The 22500-nt window shown below is 44.6% G+C and overlaps 6 protein-coding genes across 7 annotated transcripts in view; 4 read left to right on the top strand and 2 right to left on the bottom strand.

Annotated features, from left to right (window-relative positions):
* The window catches only part of LOC123504932, a 6814-nt gene extending 6598 nt beyond the window's left edge, over nt 1-216 (top strand). Inside the window, exon 2 of the mRNA XM_045255885.1 lies at nt 1-216. This exon is cut by the window's left edge and continues 980 nt beyond it. The gene's annotated coding sequence lies outside the window, so the exon portion shown is untranslated.
* Nucleotides 217-3390: 3174 nt separating this feature from the next.
* Nucleotides 3391-4947, top strand: LOC123504928 (peritrophin-48-like). The gene is made up of 2 exons (XM_045255871.1): nt 3391-3536; nt 3625-4947. The coding sequence occupies exons 1-2, from the start codon at nt 3492-3494 to the stop codon at nt 4486-4488; spliced, it is 909 nt and encodes a 302-aa protein (XP_045111806.1). The 5' UTR covers nt 3391-3491; the 3' UTR covers nt 4489-4947.
* Nucleotides 4948-6103: 1156 nt separating this feature from the next.
* Nucleotides 6104-9471, top strand: LOC123504960. 2 transcript variants are annotated; one of them, XR_006674998.1, is made up of 2 exons: nt 6104-6395; nt 6532-6668. XR_006674998.1 is itself a non-coding variant. In XM_045255932.1 (2 exons), the coding sequence occupies exons 1-2, from the start codon at nt 6351-6353 to the stop codon at nt 9419-9421; spliced, it is 516 nt and encodes a 171-aa protein (XP_045111867.1). In that variant the 5' UTR covers nt 6104-6350; the 3' UTR covers nt 9422-9471. The 2 variants fall into 2 exon arrangements, 1 of the variants encoding a protein (XP_045111867.1); XM_045255932.1 differs by lacking the exon at nt 6532-6668 and adding an exon at nt 8951-9471.
* On the bottom strand, nt 6430-7674 carry LOC123504953. Its single transcript, XM_045255919.1, has 2 exons — nt 7543-7674; nt 6430-7360 (listed from the first exon to the last, which is right to left on the bottom strand). The coding sequence occupies exons 1-2, from the start codon at nt 7582-7584 to the stop codon at nt 6728-6730; spliced, it is 675 nt and encodes a 224-aa protein (XP_045111854.1). The 5' UTR covers nt 7585-7674; the 3' UTR covers nt 6430-6727.
* Nucleotides 9472-12496: 3025 nt separating the features above from the next.
* LOC123506740 lies at nt 12497-15044 on the bottom strand. Its single transcript, XM_045259024.1, has 2 exons — nt 15002-15044; nt 12497-13428 (listed from the first exon to the last, which is right to left on the bottom strand). Exons 1-2 carry the CDS (start codon nt 15042-15044, stop codon nt 12647-12649), a joined length of 825 nt encoding a protein of 274 aa, XP_045114959.1. The 3' UTR covers nt 12497-12646.
* Nucleotides 14961-16101, top strand: LOC123504910 (peritrophin-48-like). The gene is made up of 2 exons (XM_045255829.1): nt 14961-15084; nt 15173-16101. Exons 1-2 carry the CDS (start codon nt 15043-15045, stop codon nt 16061-16063), a joined length of 933 nt encoding a protein of 310 aa, XP_045111764.1. The 5' UTR covers nt 14961-15042; the 3' UTR covers nt 16064-16101.
* The last annotated feature ends 6399 nt before the right edge of the window (nt 16102-22500 follow it).

Genomic DNA, 22500 nt, shown 5'->3' with positions numbered 1-22500 from the left:
TTGCACGGACAGTGAGCCACACACACCCTCGGGAAATGTAAACTTCACCAATACACTCAAACAGTCCTCAGTAAACCAGTCAGTCAGTCAATCAGTCAGTCAGCCAGTCAATCAGTCAAACATTCAGCCTCTCAGTGAGTCAGTCAGTCAGTCATCACAATCCTTCTGAGCCACGCCTCATAACAAATCTCTTGCTCCCCACAGAACCAGATAAGGTGGATGCTTTATTGCCAGTCACACACACACACACACACACACACACACACACACACACACACACACACACACACACACACACACACACACAAGAGATCCTGAGACACACACAAACATCAAAACAAACACACGAAAGGTGGATGGCATCAGAACCCATTGAAGAACACAATATAAAGTGTTAAGTGATTCTAGTGTGTGTTTTTGTCAATATTGATAAAGAGTTAGTGGTTTCTTCAGTCAGTTATGGAATATTAAGTGGTTTTGGTGTGTTAATTCAGTAATAATAAAGTAATGTTTTTTTTTTCATATAAGTTAATGTGAAGTGTGAATTGGTTTTGGTGTTATTTTTATTTATTATTATTTTTTTAATGATAGTAAAGTTGTGATGTTTTATTTTGATTTTTTATTCTATTTATTTATTTATTTACTTACTTTTTTGAGTCAATATAAAGTGTGAAGTGCTCCTGGTGTGTTTTCCAGTAATAATAAAGTGGCGGTGGGTTTGCGTGTTTCCTGAATCAAAATATAGTCTTTGAACGATTGTTTTGTGTAATCAGAATTGTAATAGTGTTAAGAATTACTGTTTGGTGGTTCTCTGGGTTGGAATAATGTTAAGAATGGTGTTTTAATGTGTTTTATGATTCAAAATAAGCTGTTCAGAGTAATTTGGTGTTTTCAGAGTTTGTTGTAATGATTTTAAGAGTTTTGGTGTGTTTTTGGCTGAAATAAAAGTTAATGAGGGTGTTTTTTGGTGTTTTTAAAGGATTAAGAATAATTTGAGGTGTGTGTTTTTTTTTTTTTTATTAGTTTTGCATTAAGGACTAAGAGAGTTTTGGTGTGTTTTTGGCTGAAATAAAAATAAATGAGGGTGTTTTTGGTGTTTTTAAGAATAATTTGAGGTGTTTTTGCCTGAAATAAAAATAGATAAAGATGCTTTTGGTGTTGTTTTATGGGTTTAAGCATAATTTTCAGGATTTGTTGTAAAGATTAAGAGAATTTTGCTGTGTTTTTGAGTGAAATAAAAATAAATAAAGATGTTTTTGGTGTTTTTCAAAGGATTAAGAATAATTTGAGGTGTTTTTGGAGTTTGCTGTAAAAAAAATAAGAGTGTTTTGGTGTTTTTTTGAGTGAAATAAAATTAAATGATTATCTTTTTTGTGTTTTAAAGGACTATGAGTAATTTGAAGTGTTTTTGGAGATTTGCATTAAAGATTAAGAGAGTTTTGTGTGTTTTAGCTGAAATAAAAATTAATAAGAGTGTTTTTGGTGTTTTAAAGGATTAAAAATAATTTGGAGTTTTGCATTAAGGATTAAGAGAGTTTTGCTGTGTTTTGGAGTGAAATAAAAATAGATAAGGATGTTTTTATGGGTTTAAGAATAATTTGAGGAGTTTTTAGTATTTGAAAAGATTAAAAGTGTTTTGTTGTGTTTTTGAGTGAAATAGAAATAGATAATGATGTTTTTGATGTTTTTAAAGGATCAAGAATACTTTGAGGTGTTTTTGGAGCTTTGCATTAAAGAATAAGAGTGTATTGGTGTGTTCTGGAGTGAAATTAAAATAAAAAAAGGATGACTGTGGTGTTTTATGGGTTCAAGAATAATTTGTGGTGTTTTATGGGTTCAAGAATAATTTGTGGTGTTTTTTTTTAAATTCCTGTGAAGAATAAGGTTCATTTTCTTAAACACTTCTGTGCTTGATATACACTAATTGAAGAGGGTATATTCAAATGTACACGAAATATTTAACGTGTTTTTACGGACCTAGAGGCAGAGTGACGACATTTTTACATTATTAACAGGAGAAACACTCTTGAAAACTCCGCCAGTCATCTCTGTGGCCTTGCAAAACAGTCGTGGTGAGAGACCAAAAGTGTTTCTGACCTAAGAGAGTTTTGTTGTGTTTTTGGGGTGAAATAAAAATATATAAGAGTGTTTTTGGTGTTGCTTTATGGGTTCAAGAATAATTTCAGGTGTTTTTTGAGTTTTGCATTTAAGAATAAGAACGTTTTGTTGTGTTTTGGAGTGAAATAAAAATAAGAGTGTTTTCAGTGTTGCTTTGTGGGTATAAGAATAATTTGAGGTGTTTTTGGTATTAAGAGTGTTTTAGTGTGTTTCTGGAGTTAAATAAAAATATATAAGGGTGTTTTTGGTGTTGGTTTATCGGTTCAAGAATAATTTGAGGCGTTTTTGGAGTTTGCATTAAAGAATAAGTGTGTTTTTGGGTGAAATGAAAATAGATAAGGATGTTCTTGGTGTTTTTAAAGGCTTAAGAATAATTTGAGGTGTTTTTTGAAGTTTTGCACTAAAGAATAAGAGAGTTCTGGTGTGTTTTTGAGTGAAATAAAAATGAATAAGAGTGTTTTTGGTGTTTTTATGGGTGAAAATAAAATGCAACGAGTGATTCTTGTTTTGTTATTAATTTCTGATTTGTTTCTCTGAGTCTGAAATAAAACAACAATAAAATAATAGAGGGAATTTTTTGAGTGTTTTATTGACTTGTAGAAATAAACTCCATACTCTCTCTCTCTCTCTCTCTCTCTCTCTCTCTCTCTCTGTGGGGGGGGGGGTAACAAGAGCTGCTGCATTGCTTCCCACAAGATAAAGGGAGGTGGGGTGGGGGTTGATAATTGTTGGGGAGGGAGGTGTTTGTCGTGATGGTGAGAGAGGGGTGGGGTTTAAATTATTAGTATTTCTCCTCCTCCTCCTCCTCCTCCTCCTCTTCTCTGGCGCAGTGGCTGGAGGCCTGGCAAGTGTTTGTTGTCCTGGGTTCGAGTCCCTGAGAGAGCAAGTTGTTGTAATTCTAATAAGACAATAAGATTAGAATAAAGAGCGAGGGAGAAGAGAGAGAGAGAGAGAGAGAGAGAGAGAGAGTATGGAGTTTATTTCTACAAGTCAATAAAACACTCAAAAAATTCCCTCTATTATTTTATTGTTGTTTTATTTCAGACTCAGAAACAAATCAGAAATTAATAACAAAACAAGAATCACTCGTTACATTTTATTTTCACCCATAAAAACACCAAAAACACTCTTATTTATTTTTATTTCACTCAAAAACCAAAACATTTTTAATCCTTACAGCAAATACCAAAAATACCTCAAATTATTCTTAAACGAAAGGTGGATGGGCGGCGTGTGTGCTTGAGTGTACCTAGGCAGCAAGAAGCGCCGCCTGCTGCCTCCTGTTGCTGTGGTCTTGGCCTGTTCTATATAAGAGTGTGTGTGTGTCCTGACCTGTATAGTACACGCTAGGTGTCTGTTTTCCCTGTACAGCCATGGCTCCGCGCGTCGGCTGTCTCCTCCTGCCCATCCTCTTCATTGTGAGTTGTGTGTGTGTGTGTGTGTGTGTGTGTGTGTGTATACAAATGTGTGTGTGTGAGACCCTAACCACTGTGTCCCCACCGCCAGGCATCAGCAAGAGTCATCTTGGTTGATGCACATAAATGCGGCGATCCACCAGAAGGCGACCCTTGTACTGCTGACCCGGCCATAACATGTGCCGGCTGTGGGGAAGGCGCAACAGTGTCGGACCCTTTTGACTGCACCAGTTTCTATGTGTGCGATGGTGAAGGCGACTACTTATACCTTGACCCCCTTCCCTGCCCGGACGGTTATATATTCGACGAGATTGAGAGAGGTTGCATCATAGGCGGCAGATGCTCGTTTAACTGCGGCAAGCCAGGCAAAGGCGGGAATTGCCTTTATAGCTGTGAAGCGAATTATGGCAGAAAGATATCCGATCCATTTGACTGCAGCGTGTACCACCAATGTACTGGTACAGAGCCTGGGCCGGCTATAACTTGCCCTGCTGATGCACCGTACTTTAATGGGGAGAAATGTGATGTGGATGAGTCTCTCTGCTGCCACTGCCGCCCCTACTGCTACGCTGATGACGCAGGCAAGTACGTAGAGGACCCCACAGACTGCCGGAAGTACTTCGAGTGCGTAAGAAATCATGAGATACCGAAGTACGGTGGTGAGTGTAAAGATGGAGAGCACTTTGATTTGCACGCCAAGCAGTGTAGCAGCACGGCGCCGTGCATGACGCTGTGCAGGAACGTGGTAGACGGGGACGGCTGCATCGACTCGTACACGTGCCAGGAAATAGGCTACTTCCCCAAATGTAAGACACAGTGCCTGAGGGAATACTACCACTGTGTGGAGGTCAGTGACGACTACGCCACGCCGGAGAGGTGCCCCAATAACCTTGTCTTCAACCCTGACACTCTGACATGCATCAAGAACGAGACGTGTCCTTATAATTACAAGTAGCTTCCCCGCTGGCCCTGTACCCGCCTGGCTGCTGCGGCGCCACCTGCCTCAGTTAAGTGTTGGGCAGCACCTTTGTCTCCTGGGTCAATACAGTGCTGTGGCGGGGAAGTGTAGAGCTTGGCTTGCACGGACAGTGAACCATACACACCCTTGGGAAATGAAACCCTCACCAAGACACTCAAACAGTCTTCAGTAAGCCAGTCAGTCAGCCAGTCAGCCAATCAGTTAGTCAGTCAATTAGCCAGTCAGACATTCAGCTTGTCTGTCAATCAGTCAATGATCACAGTCCATCCCAGCCACGCCTCATAACAAATTGCTTGCTTCCCACGTTTTGAACCAGTAAAGGTGAATGGTCCAGTTGCCAGGCACACACACACACACACACACACACACACACACACACACACACACACACACACACACACACACACACACACACACACACACACACACACACACTTAACAGGCACACACATTAACTGAGTCACTCCCACACACAAAAGTTGCATTGATCATTCTTAGATAAAATATGTTTAAGATTGCAAACCTCGTCAGTAAAACCATGACTGTCAAAGCGATTACAAAAAGTATTCAAGTCGTTGGCGTATTCAACTGTGGTATTGGAGATAATACTGGTAACCAGTAATTCTAGGATCTTGGTACACGAGTGACACCACTTCTTATTTATGTATGCACGAAGTCCACCCCCACGTTTTTTGTGTGCATTTTCTAATTTACGATTACCTCTTATAATCTAAAACCGTCTATGGATGCATGTTCATCCGGATTTTTATTAGTTAATCAGGTTTCTTTAATAGACAAAATAGATATATTCCTGAATACATTAAGATAGCGAACATTAGCTGCTAGTTCATCAGACTTGTTGCGAATTGACCGTACATTACCCATGACTACTGAAGGCAGATATGGTTTAACCTTCCTCGATGTAATCTCCGCTTCAGACCACCAGGCCTCCCACGCTTACGTCGCCGTATCTCTTTTGGCAAGTTGGGACAGAGTAAACCAGCCAAACTACCCAGTGCTTTGGTCTTTCCTATGTCTCTTAGTCCATCAATAGTATATGAGAGTCTTTGAGTAGATGAACGTGTGAAATCACGAATTTGAGACATTAAACTAGTAGCACATAAAAACATGATAAAAGTCCTTTCACTATCCTTTTTAGAGACATGATATGCATTCTGAAAAAGGATCTAAGCGTATACGCAGGATATTGCGAGCTGTGTCGCCGCAGGACCAGCGCCACTAATGTTGTCTCCCCTCCCCCCACGTGGACGGCAGGAAATGATTGGGTGTGAGCGGAGTGGTGGTTGGGGTGACAATGCTGGCTGCACTGTCCTCACTTCCACGAGCAAACCACCGGCCAGCAAGAACATAGGGGGTATCGAGGGAAGCAGGTTCCTGTGGCGCGGGTGGTGGAGGAGCTTGGTAGCGAACTGGTAGAGGAGATGTATGTGTGTGTGTGTGTGTGTGTCCTTCCCTCCATCTCTTGATCCACACGATGTCTCCTCTCCTTTCTCTGCTTTTTTTCAATAACGTAATTTTCATTGGGTAGTAACAGACAGAGAGAGAGAGAGAGAGAGAGAAGGGAGGGAGGCTGTATGAGGGGCGGCGTGTGTGTGAACAGACAGCCTAGCGGTATTTTGTTGTGCTTGACGGTACAAAGGTTGTGAGAAGCACCGCCTGCTGCCCCTGATGCTGTGGTCTTGGTCTGTGCTACATAAGACTGTGTGTGTGTGTGTGTGTGTGTGTGTGTGTGTGTGTGTGTGTGTGTGTGTGTGTGTGTGAGTGTGTGTCCTCACTTGTATAGTACACATTGTTTGTCTGTCTGCAGTGCACAGCGCATGGCTGCACGCGCCGACTGTACCCTTCTGCCCCTCTTCTTCATTGTGAGTTGTGTGTGTGTGTGTGTGTGTGTGTGTGTGTGTGTGTGTGTGTGTGTGTGTGTGTGTGTGTGTGTGTGTGTGTGTGTGTGTGTGTGTGTGTGTGTGTGTGTCACCCTAACCAGTGTGTCCCCACCGCCAGGCATCGACAACAGTCATCTTGGTAGTTGCTGTATGCGGCGATCCCCCAACACCCGATCCTTGTGCGGTTGATGGGACCAATTGTGCTGAGTGTGCCCCAGGCGAAAGAATGCTGAGTCCTTCTGACTGCAGCAGTTACTACGTGTGCAAGGATGAGAACAGCTTCTTATACGATAACCCCCTCCCATGCCCGACGGTCAGATATTCCAGATGCTTAACTGCAAGCCAGACGAGGGCACATGCTTGCCTATCTGTGCCACCAATGTACCGGCACAGAGCCAGGGCTGGCTATGACGTGTCCTGCTGATGCACCGTACTTTGATGGGGAGAAGTGTGGTGTGGATGAGTCTGCTTGCTGCCACTGCCATCCCTACTGCAACATAAGAGAAGTATGCAAGAAGGTAGAGGACCCCACAGACTGCCGGAAGTTCTTCTACTAAGAACCAGATGAAATACCGGTCATCCCTGGTGAGTGTAGGGATGGTGAGCACTTTGACATGCACGCAGGAGAGTGTAACAGCACGGCGCCGTGCATGACGCTGTGCAGGAACGTGGTAGACAAGAAAGGCTGTATCGACCCGTACACGTGCCAGGAGACAGGCTTCTTCCCCAAATGCAAGACACAGTGCCTGAGGGAATACTACCACTGTGTGGAGGTCAATGATGACTACGCCCCGACGGAGACGTGCTCTGGTGACCTTGTCTTCAACCCTGACACTCTGCAGTGCACCAGGAGTGAGTCGTGTCCGTACAGTCACCAGTACGTGCCTCTTGGCCCTGTACCCGCCTAGCTGCTGCGGCGCCACCTGCCTCAATAAACTTGCTGATACCTGGTGGTGGGGACACAGTGGTTATGGTCACACACACACACACACACACACACACACACACACACACACACACACACACACACACACACACACACACACACACACACACACACACACACACACACACACACACACACACACACACACACACTCACACACACACACACACACACACAACTCACAATGAAGATGAGGGGCAGGAGACAGCCGGCGCGCAGAGCCATGGCTGTGTACGGCAGACAAACAAACGGTGTACTCTATAGGTCAGGACACACAGACGGACACACCCAGTCCTATATAGCACAGGCCAAGACTACAGCATCAGGGGCAGCAGGCGGTGCTTCTCACAACCTTGGTGCCTTCAAGCACGACATAACACCGCCAGGCTGTCCCGTTCACATGCACCGCACCTCCACCACACTCATACACCCTCTCTCTCTCTCTCTCTCTCTCACTCACTCACTCTCAATCTTATGTACATTCTGGCACGTGATTGGTCGGTGTGGTGGATAAACCTCGCCTTCTCTCACTGGCCAGCCAATCATAGTCGTTGCCTTGATGAGTGGGCGTGACCGTGCCATATTAGGAGCCGTGTCAATAATTAGATAGATATGAGAATGTATAGCTGTGTGAAGGAAGGAATGATGCTTGCTATGACATCATTATTATTGTTATTATCATCATCATCATTATTATTATTATTATTATTATTATTATTATTATTATTATTATTCGTAGTAGTAGGAGTAGTAGTAGTAGGAGTAGTAGTAGTAGTAGTAGTAGTAGTAGTAGTAGTATAATATAGTAGGAGTAGTAGTAATAGTAGTAGTAGTAGTATCATCATTATTATTGCTATTTGTTGTATTATTAGTTCTCTCTCTCTCTCTCTCTCTCTCTCTCTCTCTCTCTCTCTCTCTCTCTCTCTCTCTCTCTCTCTCTCTCTCTCTCTCTCTCTCTCTCTCCAAAGAAATAGAAAAATATTTGTACACATGACACACAAATAACTAAATAAGTAAAAGAAACAATACGTTGAGTGTATCACGTGTCAAAGCAGTGATACCAGATGCAAATCCACGCCTTCCCACCCTTCAATTCATACATGATAAGATTGTTACACTGTATTTCCCACCACCACCACCACCACCACCACCACCACCACTACTACTACTACTACTACTACTACTACTGCTACTACTACTACTACTACTACTACTACTACTACTACTGCAGGTATGAGAAAACCACGGTAGTAGTAGCAGTAGCAGTAATAGCAGTGAAATATAGTAGTAGTAGTAGTAGTAGTAGTAGTAGAATTCATTAGTGAGAGATATAACCTTTTTCGGAACGAAGGAAAAAGAATAATAAAAAGAGGAAGAAGATAAAAATATAAATAAACCAAAGAACAAGAAAAATAATTAAGAAAAGAACAAATAGAAAGAAAGACAAGAACGGACAGAGACAATAACTCAACCTCTCCTTCATTGTGTGTGTGTGTGTGTGTGTGTGTGTGTGTGTGTGTGTGTGTGTGTGTGTGTGTGTGTGTGTGTGTGTGTGTGTGTGTGACCCTAACCACTGTGTCCCCACCGCCAGGCATTGGCAAGAGTTATCTTGGTAGATGCGACATGCGGCGATAAACCTATACAGACGAACCATTCTAGATATTTCCGTAGCGGACCCTACAGACTGTCGGAAGTACTTATTGTGGAAAGCAGAGCATATAAGATACCGACGATCCAAAGTGAGTGTGAAGATGGTGAGCACTTAGACTCCCACGCGAGGAAGTGTAGCAGCACGGCGCCGTGCATGACGCTGTGCAAGAACGTGGTGGACGAGAACGGCTGCATCGACCCGTACACGTGCCAGGAGACAGGCTTCTTCCCCAAATGCAAGACACAGTGCCTGAGGGAATACTACCACTGTGTGGATGTCAATGATGACTACGCCCCGACGGAGACGTGCTCCGATGACCTTGTCTTCAACCCTGACACTCTGCAGTGCACCAAGACTGAGTCGTGTCCGTACAGTCACCAGTACGTGCCTCGTGGCCCTGTACCCGCCTAGCTGCTGCGGTGCCACCTGTCTCAATAAACAGTGTTTCACTCTTCCTTTTTATTTATTGAAGGTCATTCACCAATCTAAAGAAACAACTATTAAAAAAAGCTCACTTGTTTTCACTTCCCATAAGATGCCGAGTGTAAAAGTAAATAAATATATAGAAAATGTCTTGAAACCGCATTTGGGAGGTAGTTTAGGTCATAGGTAGGTGGAAAGACAGAAGCAGAGAGAGAGAGAGAGTTCCAGAGAGTCACCAGTACGTGCTTCTTAGCCCTGTACCCACCTAGCTGCTGCGGCGCTATCTGCCTCAATAAAGCGTCTTTCAATCTTTCTTGCTATTTATATGAGTGTCAGTGGACAAGGGGAAAGAATCTAAACAAAAAAGGCTCACTTATTTTCACTTTCCATGAGATGTCATTCAGATATAGAGGTAAAAGGAAGAAAGAAAAGGGAGAGAACACATGTCTTGAAACCTCCTTTGCGGATGAGTTAAGGTGCATAGATGGAAATACAGAAGCAGGCAGAGAGTTCCAGAGATTAGCAGGGAAAAGTATAAATAATTGAGAGTACTACTGGTTAACTCTTGCATTAGAGATGTTGACAGAATAGTGCATGGTGAGAGGAAGAAGAAAGTGTGCAGCGAGGGTGAGGGAGAAGAAAGGAGGAGAGGCATGCAGTTAGCAAGATGAGAAGAGGAGTTAGCATGAAAATAGCGGTAGAAGATAGCAAGAGATGCAACATTGCAGCGGTGAGAGAGAGAGAGAAACGCTCAAGACAGTCAATCAGAGGAGAGGAGTTGATGAGACGAACAGCTTTTAATTCCATCCTGTCTAAAGATGGTGGTGTGAGTGGAACCCTCCCCTTCCAACAACTATGCAGTAACTACATGTGAGGCACACACCATACATGGGCGGATGATGCCCCTGTACAGAGTTAGCAGTCTCTCTCTCTCTCTCTCTCTCTCTCTCTCTCTCTCTCTCTCTCTCTCTCTCTCTCTCTCTCTCTCTCTCTCTCTCTCTCTCTCTCTCTCTCTCTCTCTCTCTCTCTCTCTCTCTCTCTCTCTCTCTCTCTCTCTCTCTTTTTTTTTTTTTTTTATTTAAACATAATTTATACAGAAGAACATGTACCCAAAGGCGCACTGTCGTGTGCTACCTATTCTAAAGGGTACTACAATCTATTTCTCTACAATATTTACAAGACTTAAAATAGATAATATACAAGATGGAGCACTGTTCTTTTCACTTCACTAGCACTATTCACGCACTGCACTACACTGAGTGTCACGTCACAAAGAGTGTCAGAGGAGTTGGCAGTGTCTGTCTCCACTTATGTGCCATCAGTTTGACACTGTGTGTGTTCATCTCCTGGACGTGAGGCACCGCGGCCGTGAACAAGTTCCACATCCTGGAGACGCGTCCTGCGAAGGTGCGTTGATGCTGACACCCGTGGGATCGCGGCACCTCTACGGCGTCACCACCATTGAGCACCGTTCTCGTGCTCCGTGCGGTGACTCTCAGAGGATGACGCAGCCCTGCCAGATGTGGCACTCTTTGCACCTGTGCCTTATGGAACACTACGATCGCCGCCACATCTCTGCGGTGTTCCAGTGAATCAAGAGGACGCTCAGGCTCTGGGTGAGGTGGTATTGCAGCATCTACTAGCCGTATGGCGCGGCGTTGGATGCTGTCCAGTCTCCTTCTGTGTGTGGCGGCACAGGACATCCAGGAGAGCTGCGTACTCAAGGTGGGGCCGCACCTGTGCCTTGTACAGCAGCAGTCTCCCCTTCCTGTCGAGGAAACTGGCGATCCTTCTGAGAGCGTCTCTCTCTCTCTCTCTCTCTCTCTCTCTCTCTCTCTCTCTCTCTCTCTCTCTCTCTCTCTCTCTCTCTCTCTCTCTCTCTCTCTCTCTCTCTCTCTCTCTCTCTCTCTCTCTCTCTCTCTCTCTCTCTCTCTCTCTCTCTCTCTCTCTCTCTCTCTCTCTCTCTCTCTCTCTCTCTCTCTCTCTCTCTCTCTCTCTCTCTCTCTCTCTCTCTCTCTCTCTCTCTCTCTCTCTCTCTCTCTCTCTCTCTCTCTCTCTCTCTCTCTCTCTCTCTCTCTCTCTCTCTCTCTCTCTCTCTCTCTCTCTCTCTCTCTCTCTCTCTCTCTCTCTCTCTCTCTCTCTCTCTCTCTCTCTCTCTCTCTCTCTCTCTCTCTCTCTCTCTCTCTCTCTCTCTCTCTCTCTCTCTCTCTCTCTCTCTCTCTCTCTCTCTCTCTCTCTCTCTCTCTCTCTCTCTCTCTCTCTCTCTCTCTCTCTCTCTCTCTCTCTCTCTCTCTCTCTCTCTCTCTCTCTCTCTCTCTCTCTCTCTCTCTCTCTCTCTCTCTCTCTCTCTCTCTCTCTCTCTCTCTCTCTCTCTCTCTCTCTCTCTCTCTCTCTCTCTCTCTCTCTCTCTCTCTCTCTCTCTCTCTCTCTCTCTCTCTCTCTCTCTCTCTCTCTCTCTCTCTCTCTCTCTCTCTCTCTCTCTCTCTCTCTCTCTCTCTCTCTCTCTCTCTCTCTCTCTCTCTCTCTCTCTCTCTCTCTCTCTCTCTCTCTCTCTCTCTCTCTCTCTCTCTCTCTCTCTCTCTCTCTCTCTCTCTCTCTCTCTCTCTCTCTCTCTCTCTCTCTCTCTCTCTCTCTCTCTCTCTCTCTCTCTCTCTCTCTCTCTCTCTCTCTCTCTCTCTCTCTCTCTCTCTCTCTCTCTCTCTCTCTCTCTCTCTCTCTCTCTCTCTCTCTCTCTCTCTCTCTCTCTCTCTCTCTCTCTCTCTCTCTCTCTCTCTCTCTCTCTCTCTCTCTCTCTCTCTCTCTCTCTCTCTCTCTCTCTCTCTCTCTCTCTCTCTCTCTCTCTCTCTCTCTCTCTCTCTCTTATCCTGTCCATCTCTCCATCTCTCCAATGCAGGAGTCAGCGTGTACTCGCGGTCATTCATCTCTTTCTCTAATAATCTCTGGAACTCCTTGCCTGATTCTTTATTTTCACCTACCTATGACCTGAATTCTTTCACGAGAGAGGTTTCAAGACACTTGTTCTCTGCTTTTTTTTTTATCTGTTTATTATTATTCATTTTTACCTTCATATCTTATATATCATAGAGAGTAAAGTGAAAAGTAAGTCTTTTATAGTCGTTTAGATTGCTTTTGCCGTTATCCAGTGACCATTTTACATAAGTAGAAAAGAATGAAACACGGTCTATTGAGGAAGGTGCACGGCCGCCGCAGCAGCTAGGCGGGTACAGGGCCAAGAGGCACGTACTGGTGACTGTACGGACACGACTCACTCCTGGTGCACTGCAGAGTGTCAGGGTTAAAGACAAGGTCATCGGAGCACGTCTCCGTCGGGGCGTAGTCATCATTGACATCCACACAGTGGTAGTATTCCCTCAGGCACTGTGTCTTGCATTTGGGGAAGAAGCCTGTCTCCTGGCACGTGTACGGGTCGATGCAGCCGTTCTCGTCCACCACGTTCCTGCACAGCGTCATGCACGGCGCCGTGCTGCTACACTCTCCTGCGTGCATGTCAAAGTGCTCACCATCTCTACACTCACCAGGGATTGTCGGCATTACATGATTCTCTAAGCAGAAGAAGAACTTCCGGCAGTCTGTGGGGTCCTCTACCTTCTTGCCAATGTCTTCTTCGTAGCAGTAGGGGCGGCAGTGGCAGCAAGCAGACTCATCCACACCACACTTCACCCCATCAAAGTACGGTGCATCAGCAGGACACGTCATTGCCGGCCCAGGGTCTGTACCACTACATTGGTGGTACACACTGCAGTCAAATGGATCGGATATCATTCTGTCCACATACCATTCACAAGTATAAAAGCAACCCCCGTCACCACCAGTGTTGGGACATATAGTAGTGCATGTGCCATCGTCTGGCTTGCAGGCTGTCGTGTCGAATACCTGACCGTCTGGACAGGGGAGAGGGTCATCGAATGGGAAGACGCCGTCACCATCGCACATGTAGTAACTGTAGCAGTCTTCATGGTTCGGCACTTTAGCGCCTGCGACACAGCCACCACATGATATGGTTGGGTCATTGCCACAAGTACCGTCTGGTATAGGTGAGCATGCAGCATCCACCAAGATGACTCTTGCTGATGCCTGGTGGTGCGGACACAGTGGTTACGGTCACACACACACACACACACACACACACACACACACACACACACACACACACACACACACACACACCGCGTAGTGTAGTGGTTAGCATGCTCGACTCACACTCGAGAGAGTCCGTGTTCGAGTCCAGAGGCGGCGAGGCAAATGGGCAAGCCTCTTAATGTGTAGCCCCTGTTCACTTAGCAGTAAATAGGTACGGGGTGTAACTGGAGAGGTTGTGGCCTCGCTGTCCCGGTGTGTGGAGTGTGTTGTGGTGTGTTAATGTGTAGGGTGTGTTGAGGCAGCAGTATATAGGTACGGGGTGTAACTGGAGGGGTGTGTGGCCTCGCTGTCCCGGTGTGTGGAGTGTGTTGTGGTGTGTTAATGTGTAGGGTGTGTTGAGGCAGCAGTATATAGGTACGGGATGTAACTGGAGAGGTTGTGGCCTCGCTGTCCCGGTGTGTGGAGTGTGTTGTGGTGTGTTAATGTGTAGGGTGTGTTGAGGCAGCAGTATATAGGTACGGGGTGTAACTGGAAGGGTTGTGGCTTCGCTGTCCCGGTGTGTGGAGTGTGTTGTGGTGTGTTAATGTGGGGTGTGTTGAGGCAGCAGTAAATAGGTACGGGGTGTTAACTGGAGGGGTTGTGGGCTCGCTGTCCCGGTGTGTGGAGTGTGTTGTGGTGTGTTAATGTGTAGGGTGTGTTGAGGCAGCAGTAAATAGGTACGGGGTGTAACTGGAGGGCTTGTGGCCTCGCTGTCCCGGTGCGTGGAGTGTGTTGTGGTGTGTTAATATGTAGGGTGTGTTGAGGCAGCAGTAAATAGGTACGGGGTGTAACTGGAGGGGTTGTGGCCTCGCTGTCCCGGTGTGTGGAGTGTGTTAATGTGTAGGGTGTGTTGAGGCAGCAGTAAATAGGTAGGGGATGTAACTCGAGGTCCTGGTGTGTGGAGTGTGTTGTGGTGTGTTAATGTGTAGGGTGTATTGAGGCAGCAGTAAATAGGTATGGGGTGTAACTGGAGGGGTTGTGGCCTCGCTGTCCCGGTGTGTGGAGTGTGGTGTGGTGTGTTAATGTGTAGGGTGTGTTGAGGCAGCAGTAAATAGGTACGGGGTGTAACTGGAGGGGTTGTGGCCTCGCTGTCCCGGTGTGTGGAGTGTGTTGTGGTTTCAGTCCTACCCGACCTACTCCTGCTCCTCACCAAAGACTGGCAAAACGCCCTGGACGAGGGCCTGGACAGAGAGAGAGAGAGAGAGAGAGAGAGAGAGAGAGAGAGAGAGAGAGAGAGAGAGAGAGAGAGAGAGAGAGAGAGAGAGAGAGAGAGAGAGAGGCGGCGTGTGTGTGAACGGGACAGCCTGGCGGTGTGTTGTTGTGCTTGAAGGCACCAAGGTTGTGAGAAGCACCGCCTGCTGTGGTCTTGGCTTGTGCTATATAAGACTGTGTGTCTGTATGTGTCTGTGTATGTGTAAGTGTCCTGACGTGTACAGTACACGCTGTTGGTGTGTCTGCTGTGCACAGCCATGGCTCCGCGCGCCGCTTGCCTTCTGTCCCTCCTCCTCATTGTGAGTTGTGTGTGTGTGTGTGTGTGTGTGTGTGTGTGTGTGTGTGTGTGTGTGTGTGTGACTCTAACCACTGTGTCTCCACCACCAGGCATCAGCTAGAGTCATCTTGGTGGATGCGATATGCGTACCTGTAGAAACCAGTTATTGTGGTGATGACCCAGCCATATTATGTAGAGATTGTGAAGGAATGGACAAAGTGCCGAACCCTTTAGACTGCAGCACTTACTACATGTGCAAAGGTCCCGGCGTGTTCTTATTCGATGACCCCCTCCCCTGCCCGGACGGTCAGATATTCAACATGATTGATTCAGAGTGCTCACCAGATGCCGAATGCCAGTTTTCTTGCGGCTCCACAAACGAAGGTGGTTGTTTTTATACCTGTGATAATGATAAGGATGGAATGATAGCTGATCCATTTGACTGCAGCGTGTACCACCAGTGTACTGGTACATCGGGTACAGACCCTGGGCCGGCTCAGACGTGTCCCGCTGATGAACCGTATTTTGATGGTAAGGAATGTGTGGCGGATGAGTCTGCTTGCTGCCACTGCCGCCCCTACTGCTACGAAGGAGACATTGGCAAGAAGGTAGAGGACCCCACAGACTGCCGGAAGTTCTTCTTCTGCTTAGAGAATCATGTAATGCCGACAATCCCTGGTGAGTGTAGAGATGGTGAGCACTTTGACATGCACGCAGGAGAGTGTAGCAGCACGGCGCCGTGCATGACGCTGTGCAGGAACGTGGTGGACGAGAACGGCTGCATCGACCCGTACACGTGCCAGGAGACAGGCTTCTTCCCCAAATGCAAGACACAGTGCCTGAGGGAATACTACCACTGTGTGGAGGTCACTGATGACTATGCCCCGACGGAGACGTGCTCCGATGACCTTGTCTTCAACCCTGACACTCTGCAGTGCACCAGGAGTGAGTCGTGTCCGTACAGCCACCAGTACGTGCCTCTTGACCCTGTACCCGCCTAGCTGCTGCGCCACCTGCCTCAATAAACAGTGTTTCACTCTTCCTTTCTATTTATGTAAGTGGATCACTGCACAAAGGGAAAAAAAATCTTAACTCCCCCCCAAAAAAAAGGCTCACTTAATTTCACTTCCAACAAGGTGTCAGATATAAAGGTGGAAAAAAAGCGGAAAACACGTGTCTTGCAACCTCCCTTCCGGATGAGTTAAGGCGCACAGGTAGATGGAAATAAAGAAGCAGGCAGAGTTCCAGAGATTACTAGGGAAAGGGATGAATAATTGAGAGTACTGGTTAACTCTTGCATTAGGGATGTTGACAGAATAGTGGTGGGAGGAAGAAGAAAGTGTGCAGCGAGGGTGAGGGAGAAGAAAGGAGGGGAGGCATGCAGTTAGCATGAAAATAGCGGTAAAAGATAGCAGGAGATGCAACATTGCAGCGGTGAGAGAGAGGCTGAAGACAGTCAGAGGAGAGGAGTTGATGAGACAAACAGCTTTTGATTCCATCCCGTCTAAAGATGGTGGTGTGAGTCCATGTGTGAGGCACACACCATACATAGGCCCGCTTTCCGAGCTCCTAGCCAGCCACAGATGTCTCTAGGTTGGCTAGCGCGGCCTAGGGATACTTTGGTAGTGTGCCAGCCCTCCCTCTGGGTTCTACTGCTAGGGACCTCTCCTTCCTCGTTTCCTTCCTTGGTTCGCCGTTTGCTCCCGAGCCCTGTTTACGCTCGAAGCCTGCACTTGTGTGCCGGGGCTCTCCCACTTGGTAGAGAGCTCGCCCTTGTGCAGTGCCTTTTTGCCTTCTACTTTATTTCCTTTTCGGCCTTAGGTGGGCCAAAACTCGGTTAGGGTTAGGCGCGGGCAGGGACATTGCGACGGTTTTTAGAAACCGGGTGTTCAAACTGCCTCGCATAGGTAGGCTCCTTCTGTTTTTCTATCTTAGCTGCGTCGTGTGTCGGGCTTAGGCCCCCTTGTAGGATTTATATTCTTTTACCGTGTTGCTGCCATAACCGTTAATGCAGTATGCCTAGAGTCAAAATAAAGACTCCTTCCCCTTCGGGGACTAACAAACAAAAACTCGTAAGAACACTATCTGACCAACTCATTTACGCTACTCGGATTATCACGACACCAGACGCTTTCTTAGTACTCACCAGGACGGACGATGATGCTGATAAAATCTTTTCTTCCACTACCTTAGAACTACTCAAAGCTGATAACTTCCAACCTCTTCTACCCCCGGAAATACGAGCCAAACGAACCATAGTGCTTCGTAACACTGACGAGCACATATACAATAATACTGAAAAGGAAATAGAGGCAGAATTACTCAACGAAAATGACTTTCTCAATGAAGGGATTGAAAACATATTTAAGATCCCTAAAACAAAAATAATCAAAATAACCCTGAACAGTTCCACAGCAGCAAAGAAAGCCACAGACAAGGGACTACTCGCCTTTCACATGAGTATCCCGCACTTCAATATCAATCAGTATGGACGAACACATCCCTTTAATGACCTGTTTGAAATGTTATCTTATCGAGGACCACCCAACTAACAAATGCCCTAAAGGAAATGATTTCAAAATATGCTCCGAATGCTCCAGCACAGAACACAACTGGAAACAATGCAATTCCACTACCAAAAAGTGCATAAATTGTTCAGGGGAACACCATTCCCTAGCCAATAAATGTCCTCTAAGGAAAAAAGCTATCTCCGAAAAACGTAAAGCAAAAAACCAAACAAAATCACACACATACAGCCAAGCTACTAAACAAACGATGCATCAACCTATTGCCACTTGCCAGATCGATAGAGAAACAAACATTAAAATTCAAACTTGCTTAATGCACGCCCACTACCTGAACTCGATCCACCCAGGCAGCTTTAATACAGAATTAAACAAACTATATAAAGCAAACAATCTTCCTAGCATAATCATACCGGAAGACCCACCCTCAAATGCTATACTCAACTTAATGCCTCAGCACAACCTAGACACTACAACCTCAGAACACTTTGAACCTACAACGAACACTAACACACTCACTTCCCAAACTATCACACGAAACCATGAGACGAACATAACTACACCAACTCCTACTAACACTCAGACTGAGGTCATGCCCACACTAGAAAAGCTCCCTGGTGCACAATTAGGGATGCAAATAATCACAAAAAAGAGCGAAGGATGGCCAAAAGAATCATTCAGCCTGAACTACCTAAAAACAGCTATTGACACTGGTAAATTTAAATGGAGATTCACAACCACAGCACATACTGAACAAAAAATTTATAACTGCCTAATAAACAACGAGATAGACCTGTCTAACTGCTGGCGCATAATTGAGGACACTCTCTTTAACAAAATTCGTAATGGGCTATCTGAAGAGAGAACACCACCACGAAGTAAATCGACAAAACCTACCACAGACACTCCTACAAGTAATACTAATAGAAACTAAACCCCCTAATCCAACATCTCACACAACATGGCAGACACTCACACACCACACACACTTACTATTTTACAACACAACGTACAACACTGGAACAACAAGAAAACCTCCCTCAGTAACGTATACAAGGATATAAACCCAGATGTAATACTCCTTAATAGTCACGGGATCAAAAAACACGAAAATATAAAAAATTTCAACTACACTACTTACCTCACTGACTCCAGCGATGAACTGCATGATGGTTCAGCTATTCTTGTTAAACATAACCTGAAACACAAAATAAAAGACGATTATGACACTGACATATTGCAAATTACAATAGAAACAAGTACAGGTAAAATATATGAAGAAAAGACAAAGAAATTTTTTAGAGATATCTGGAGCAATATCTTCAGAATAAACCCTACAGAAAATATATTGTTCGATCAAGAGAACGATCAAATAGTTAACACTTACATTAATAACAACATAGTAGAAATACTTCCCTACCATCAAGGAAACCCAGATAACCTAAATAACAATAATTACTTAACATCCAAAATCACAATACACAAAATTAAAAACATTTTAAAACAATTAAAAATAACACACCAGGATACTCTAAAATAAATAAGACCATTCTTCAGAATCTACCAGATGAAGTCTTAGAAATATTCACAAAACTTCTCAACATATCGCTATCCATGGGATATTTTCCAAACATATTCAAACACTCTAAAATAAAATTGATTCCCAAACCAAACAAACCAACAACAGACCCCAATAACTTCCGCCCCATATCACTACTTGAAGTACCTGGCAAAATCTATGAAAAAATAATTAACGAGAGAGTCAGAACTTTTTTAGAACACAACAATATACTACCAGACACACAACATGGTTTCCGCAAACACAGATCAACAGACACAGCCCTAGCAACAATCACAGAAACCATTTCAAAATCCCTCTCAGACAAAAACAGTGCTGTATAGTTTTAAGAGATGTCTCCAAGGCATTTGACAAGGTATGGATAAATGGTCTCAAATACAAGTTACAGCAGATACAACTTCCTAGAATAATAGCTAAACTACTTTGTAACTTTCTCGACAATAGATCAGCCTCTATTTCACTAAATAGTTTCGAAGGCCCAAGCTTTCAACTCCTCAGTGGTGTACCACAGGGGAGCAGCCTATCACCCACACTTTACACAATATATACATACGACATACCCCACCAATTACAGATGGGATAAACATACAATACGCAGACGACATCACACAAATTATAACCCAGGCAGGAAAATCAAGAAATATGCTAACAAAAAAGATAGAGAAGGAAATTAAAACATAAATGACTTTGAGAACAAATGGAAAATAAAACCAACACATCAAAATTCACTATCCTCCCCATAGCGTTATTAAAGACAACCCCGGTTTACATCGGAGGAAACTTAATACCCTACTCAAATGAAGCAAATGTATTAGGATTAAAACTCTGCCCACGTGGATACAGCAAACATGTCACACATATAATCAAAAAAGCTTCCCATGCACTCAAAGTAATAAAACGCTTTGAAACGCTAAACACCAACATAAAATTGCATTTAGTCAAAGCATGTGTCCTTCCTATCCTTACATATCCAACATACACACTTAACGCACTCTCAAAACAACAAATGCTTTCACTACAACGAATACAAAACAGAGCATTAAGGTTTGCACACCAAGAGAAATACCCATACACAAAAACAACACAGGAACTACACTCATTATCAAACCTTGACCCTTTAAACATCACATTCCATAAAAGAGGAAACACAATTAAACAAAAAATAGAGAACGTCCTTAAGGATACAACATACATTACAACAATCGATGATTACGAACACGAAAATGAACACAATTGGTTTCGGAAACCTATAACGTATCTTAACAAAATTAACCCAACCCCCATGTTCACAAAGTACGAGTAGCAGACTGACCAGGAATACATACCTTGGAGACATATGACATAAAACATACATCACACCAAGTGGTGTGTGATTGGCCAGTTAGGTCTGTGGTGGCTGTCTTTTCCTATCCACCACTCACCCCTTGAAATGTCCCTATGCTTTTGTGTTTAAACCTTAGAACAGCTCGTGTCAGTTCGATTACTTCTGCCTGGCGCCTTGTGATAGCAGAGAAAGGTGTCACTATATTATGTGCTAGCCTGGCTCTCAACATTACCTTGCAGCTGTACCATGTCTGCAGTCCAAATAGAACATGTAGAGGTAGTGGGGACTAGAGGATGTACCATTACCAAACCTTTCTTCAACGGTATCTGCACTCTGGAGGATATCACTCAATCATCTCCACCATTGTTGAGATCCTTGAGGCAGCACCTTGGCAATGACATGGCTGAATTGTGTACATCAGTGAGTTTCCCAAGAGGTTCAAATCAATATGCAGCAGTCAGTCATTATTGATAGCACTATTGTTACTGTCCTGCGCTGTACTTCACTTCGAGCTATTAATTGTCACGTATCGATCCATCAACTGTGTACTCTCTCTAAGTGTTTTGTGTCATCTTGTCATTATTAAAGCTCAGAAAGTGAATATTGTGTGTGTGTGTGTGTGTGTGTGTGTGTGTGTGTGTGTGTGTGTGTGTGTGTGTGTGTGTGTGAGAGAGGTATTGCCTGAACCAACTACCCACTAGAATCAACGCAAGGCAAGAAGTGTGGTTGGCTGGGCTGTGAGAGCAGGCAGAACTTATCCACCACGGCGACCAATCATGTGTGAGAATGTAGATACAAGTGAGGAAGACGAGAGAGAGAGAGAGAGAGAGAGAGAGAGAGAGAGAGAGAGAGAGGGTTATTGATTATTTTCATCACGAACATTTGAAAATAAGGTTACTCCCAGCCAATAAAAAAAGATTATCAGATTATTGACTGAATTTCATTATGTATATACTCCGGTTTTTTTTTATTTTTTTATCGTACATTAATATATAGTTATTTCCAGACGGATATCTCTCTCCTAATTCCTCTGACTAGTAAATTCTTTGACTATTCAACTTCCAAAGTGGAGCACATTCTGTCCCTCTACCCTTTCGTGGAGATCTCCATCCTTGGAGATTTCAATGTTCACCACCAGCTTTGGTTTTCCTCTCCCTTCACTGACCACCCTGGTGAACTAGCCTTCTACTTTGCTATCATCCATGACCTAGAGCAACTAGTGCAGCACCCTACTCGTATTCCTGACTGTCTTGGAGACACGCCCAACATTCTTGATCTCTTCCTCACCTCTAATCCTTCTGCTTATGCTGTCACCCTTTCATCTCCGTTGGGCTCCTCCGATCACAATCTCATTTCTGTATCTTGTCCTATTTCTCCAATCCCTCCACAGGATCCCCAAAGCGAAGGTGCCTCTGGCGTTTTGCCTCTGCCAGTTGGGGGACCTGAGGAGGTATTATGCTGATTTTCACTGGAATGATTATTGCTTCCGTGTCAGAGACCCATCTCTTTGTGCTGAACGCATAACAGAGGTGATAGTGTCTGGCATGGAGGCGTACATTCCTCATTCTTTTTCTCAACCTAAACCTTCTCAACCTTGGTTGAGATACATGATACAGAGGTTGCCCACAAAAGGTACTTGAGCCTTCCATCTCCTGAATCTCATGCACTTTATATCTCTGCCCGGAATCATGCCAAGTCTGTTCTTCAACTTACCAAACACTCCTTCATAAATAGTAAATGTCAAAATCTTTCAAACTCAAGACTTCTTGCATCTGGCCAAAAACATCTCAAATAACTTCACTTCTTCATCTTTCCCTCCTTTATTTCATCCTGATGGCACCACTGCCATCTCTTCTGTCTCTAAAGCTGAACTCTTCTCTCAAACCTTTGCTCACAACTCCACCTTGAAGGACTCTGAGTTTGTCCCTCCCTCTCCTCCTCCCTCTAACTATTTCATGTATTCAATCAAAATTCATCGTAACGACGTTTTCCATGCCCTTGCTGGCCTAA

The sequence above is a fragment of the Portunus trituberculatus genome, chromosome 2 (assembly GCF_017591435.1).
Source record: "Portunus trituberculatus isolate SZX2019 chromosome 2, ASM1759143v1, whole genome shotgun sequence".
Classification (NCBI taxonomy): domain Eukaryota; kingdom Metazoa; phylum Arthropoda; class Malacostraca; order Decapoda; family Portunidae; genus Portunus; species Portunus trituberculatus.
The sequence above is the reverse complement of the archived record's forward strand: the minus strand, read 5'-3'. Positions and strand labels throughout refer to the sequence as shown.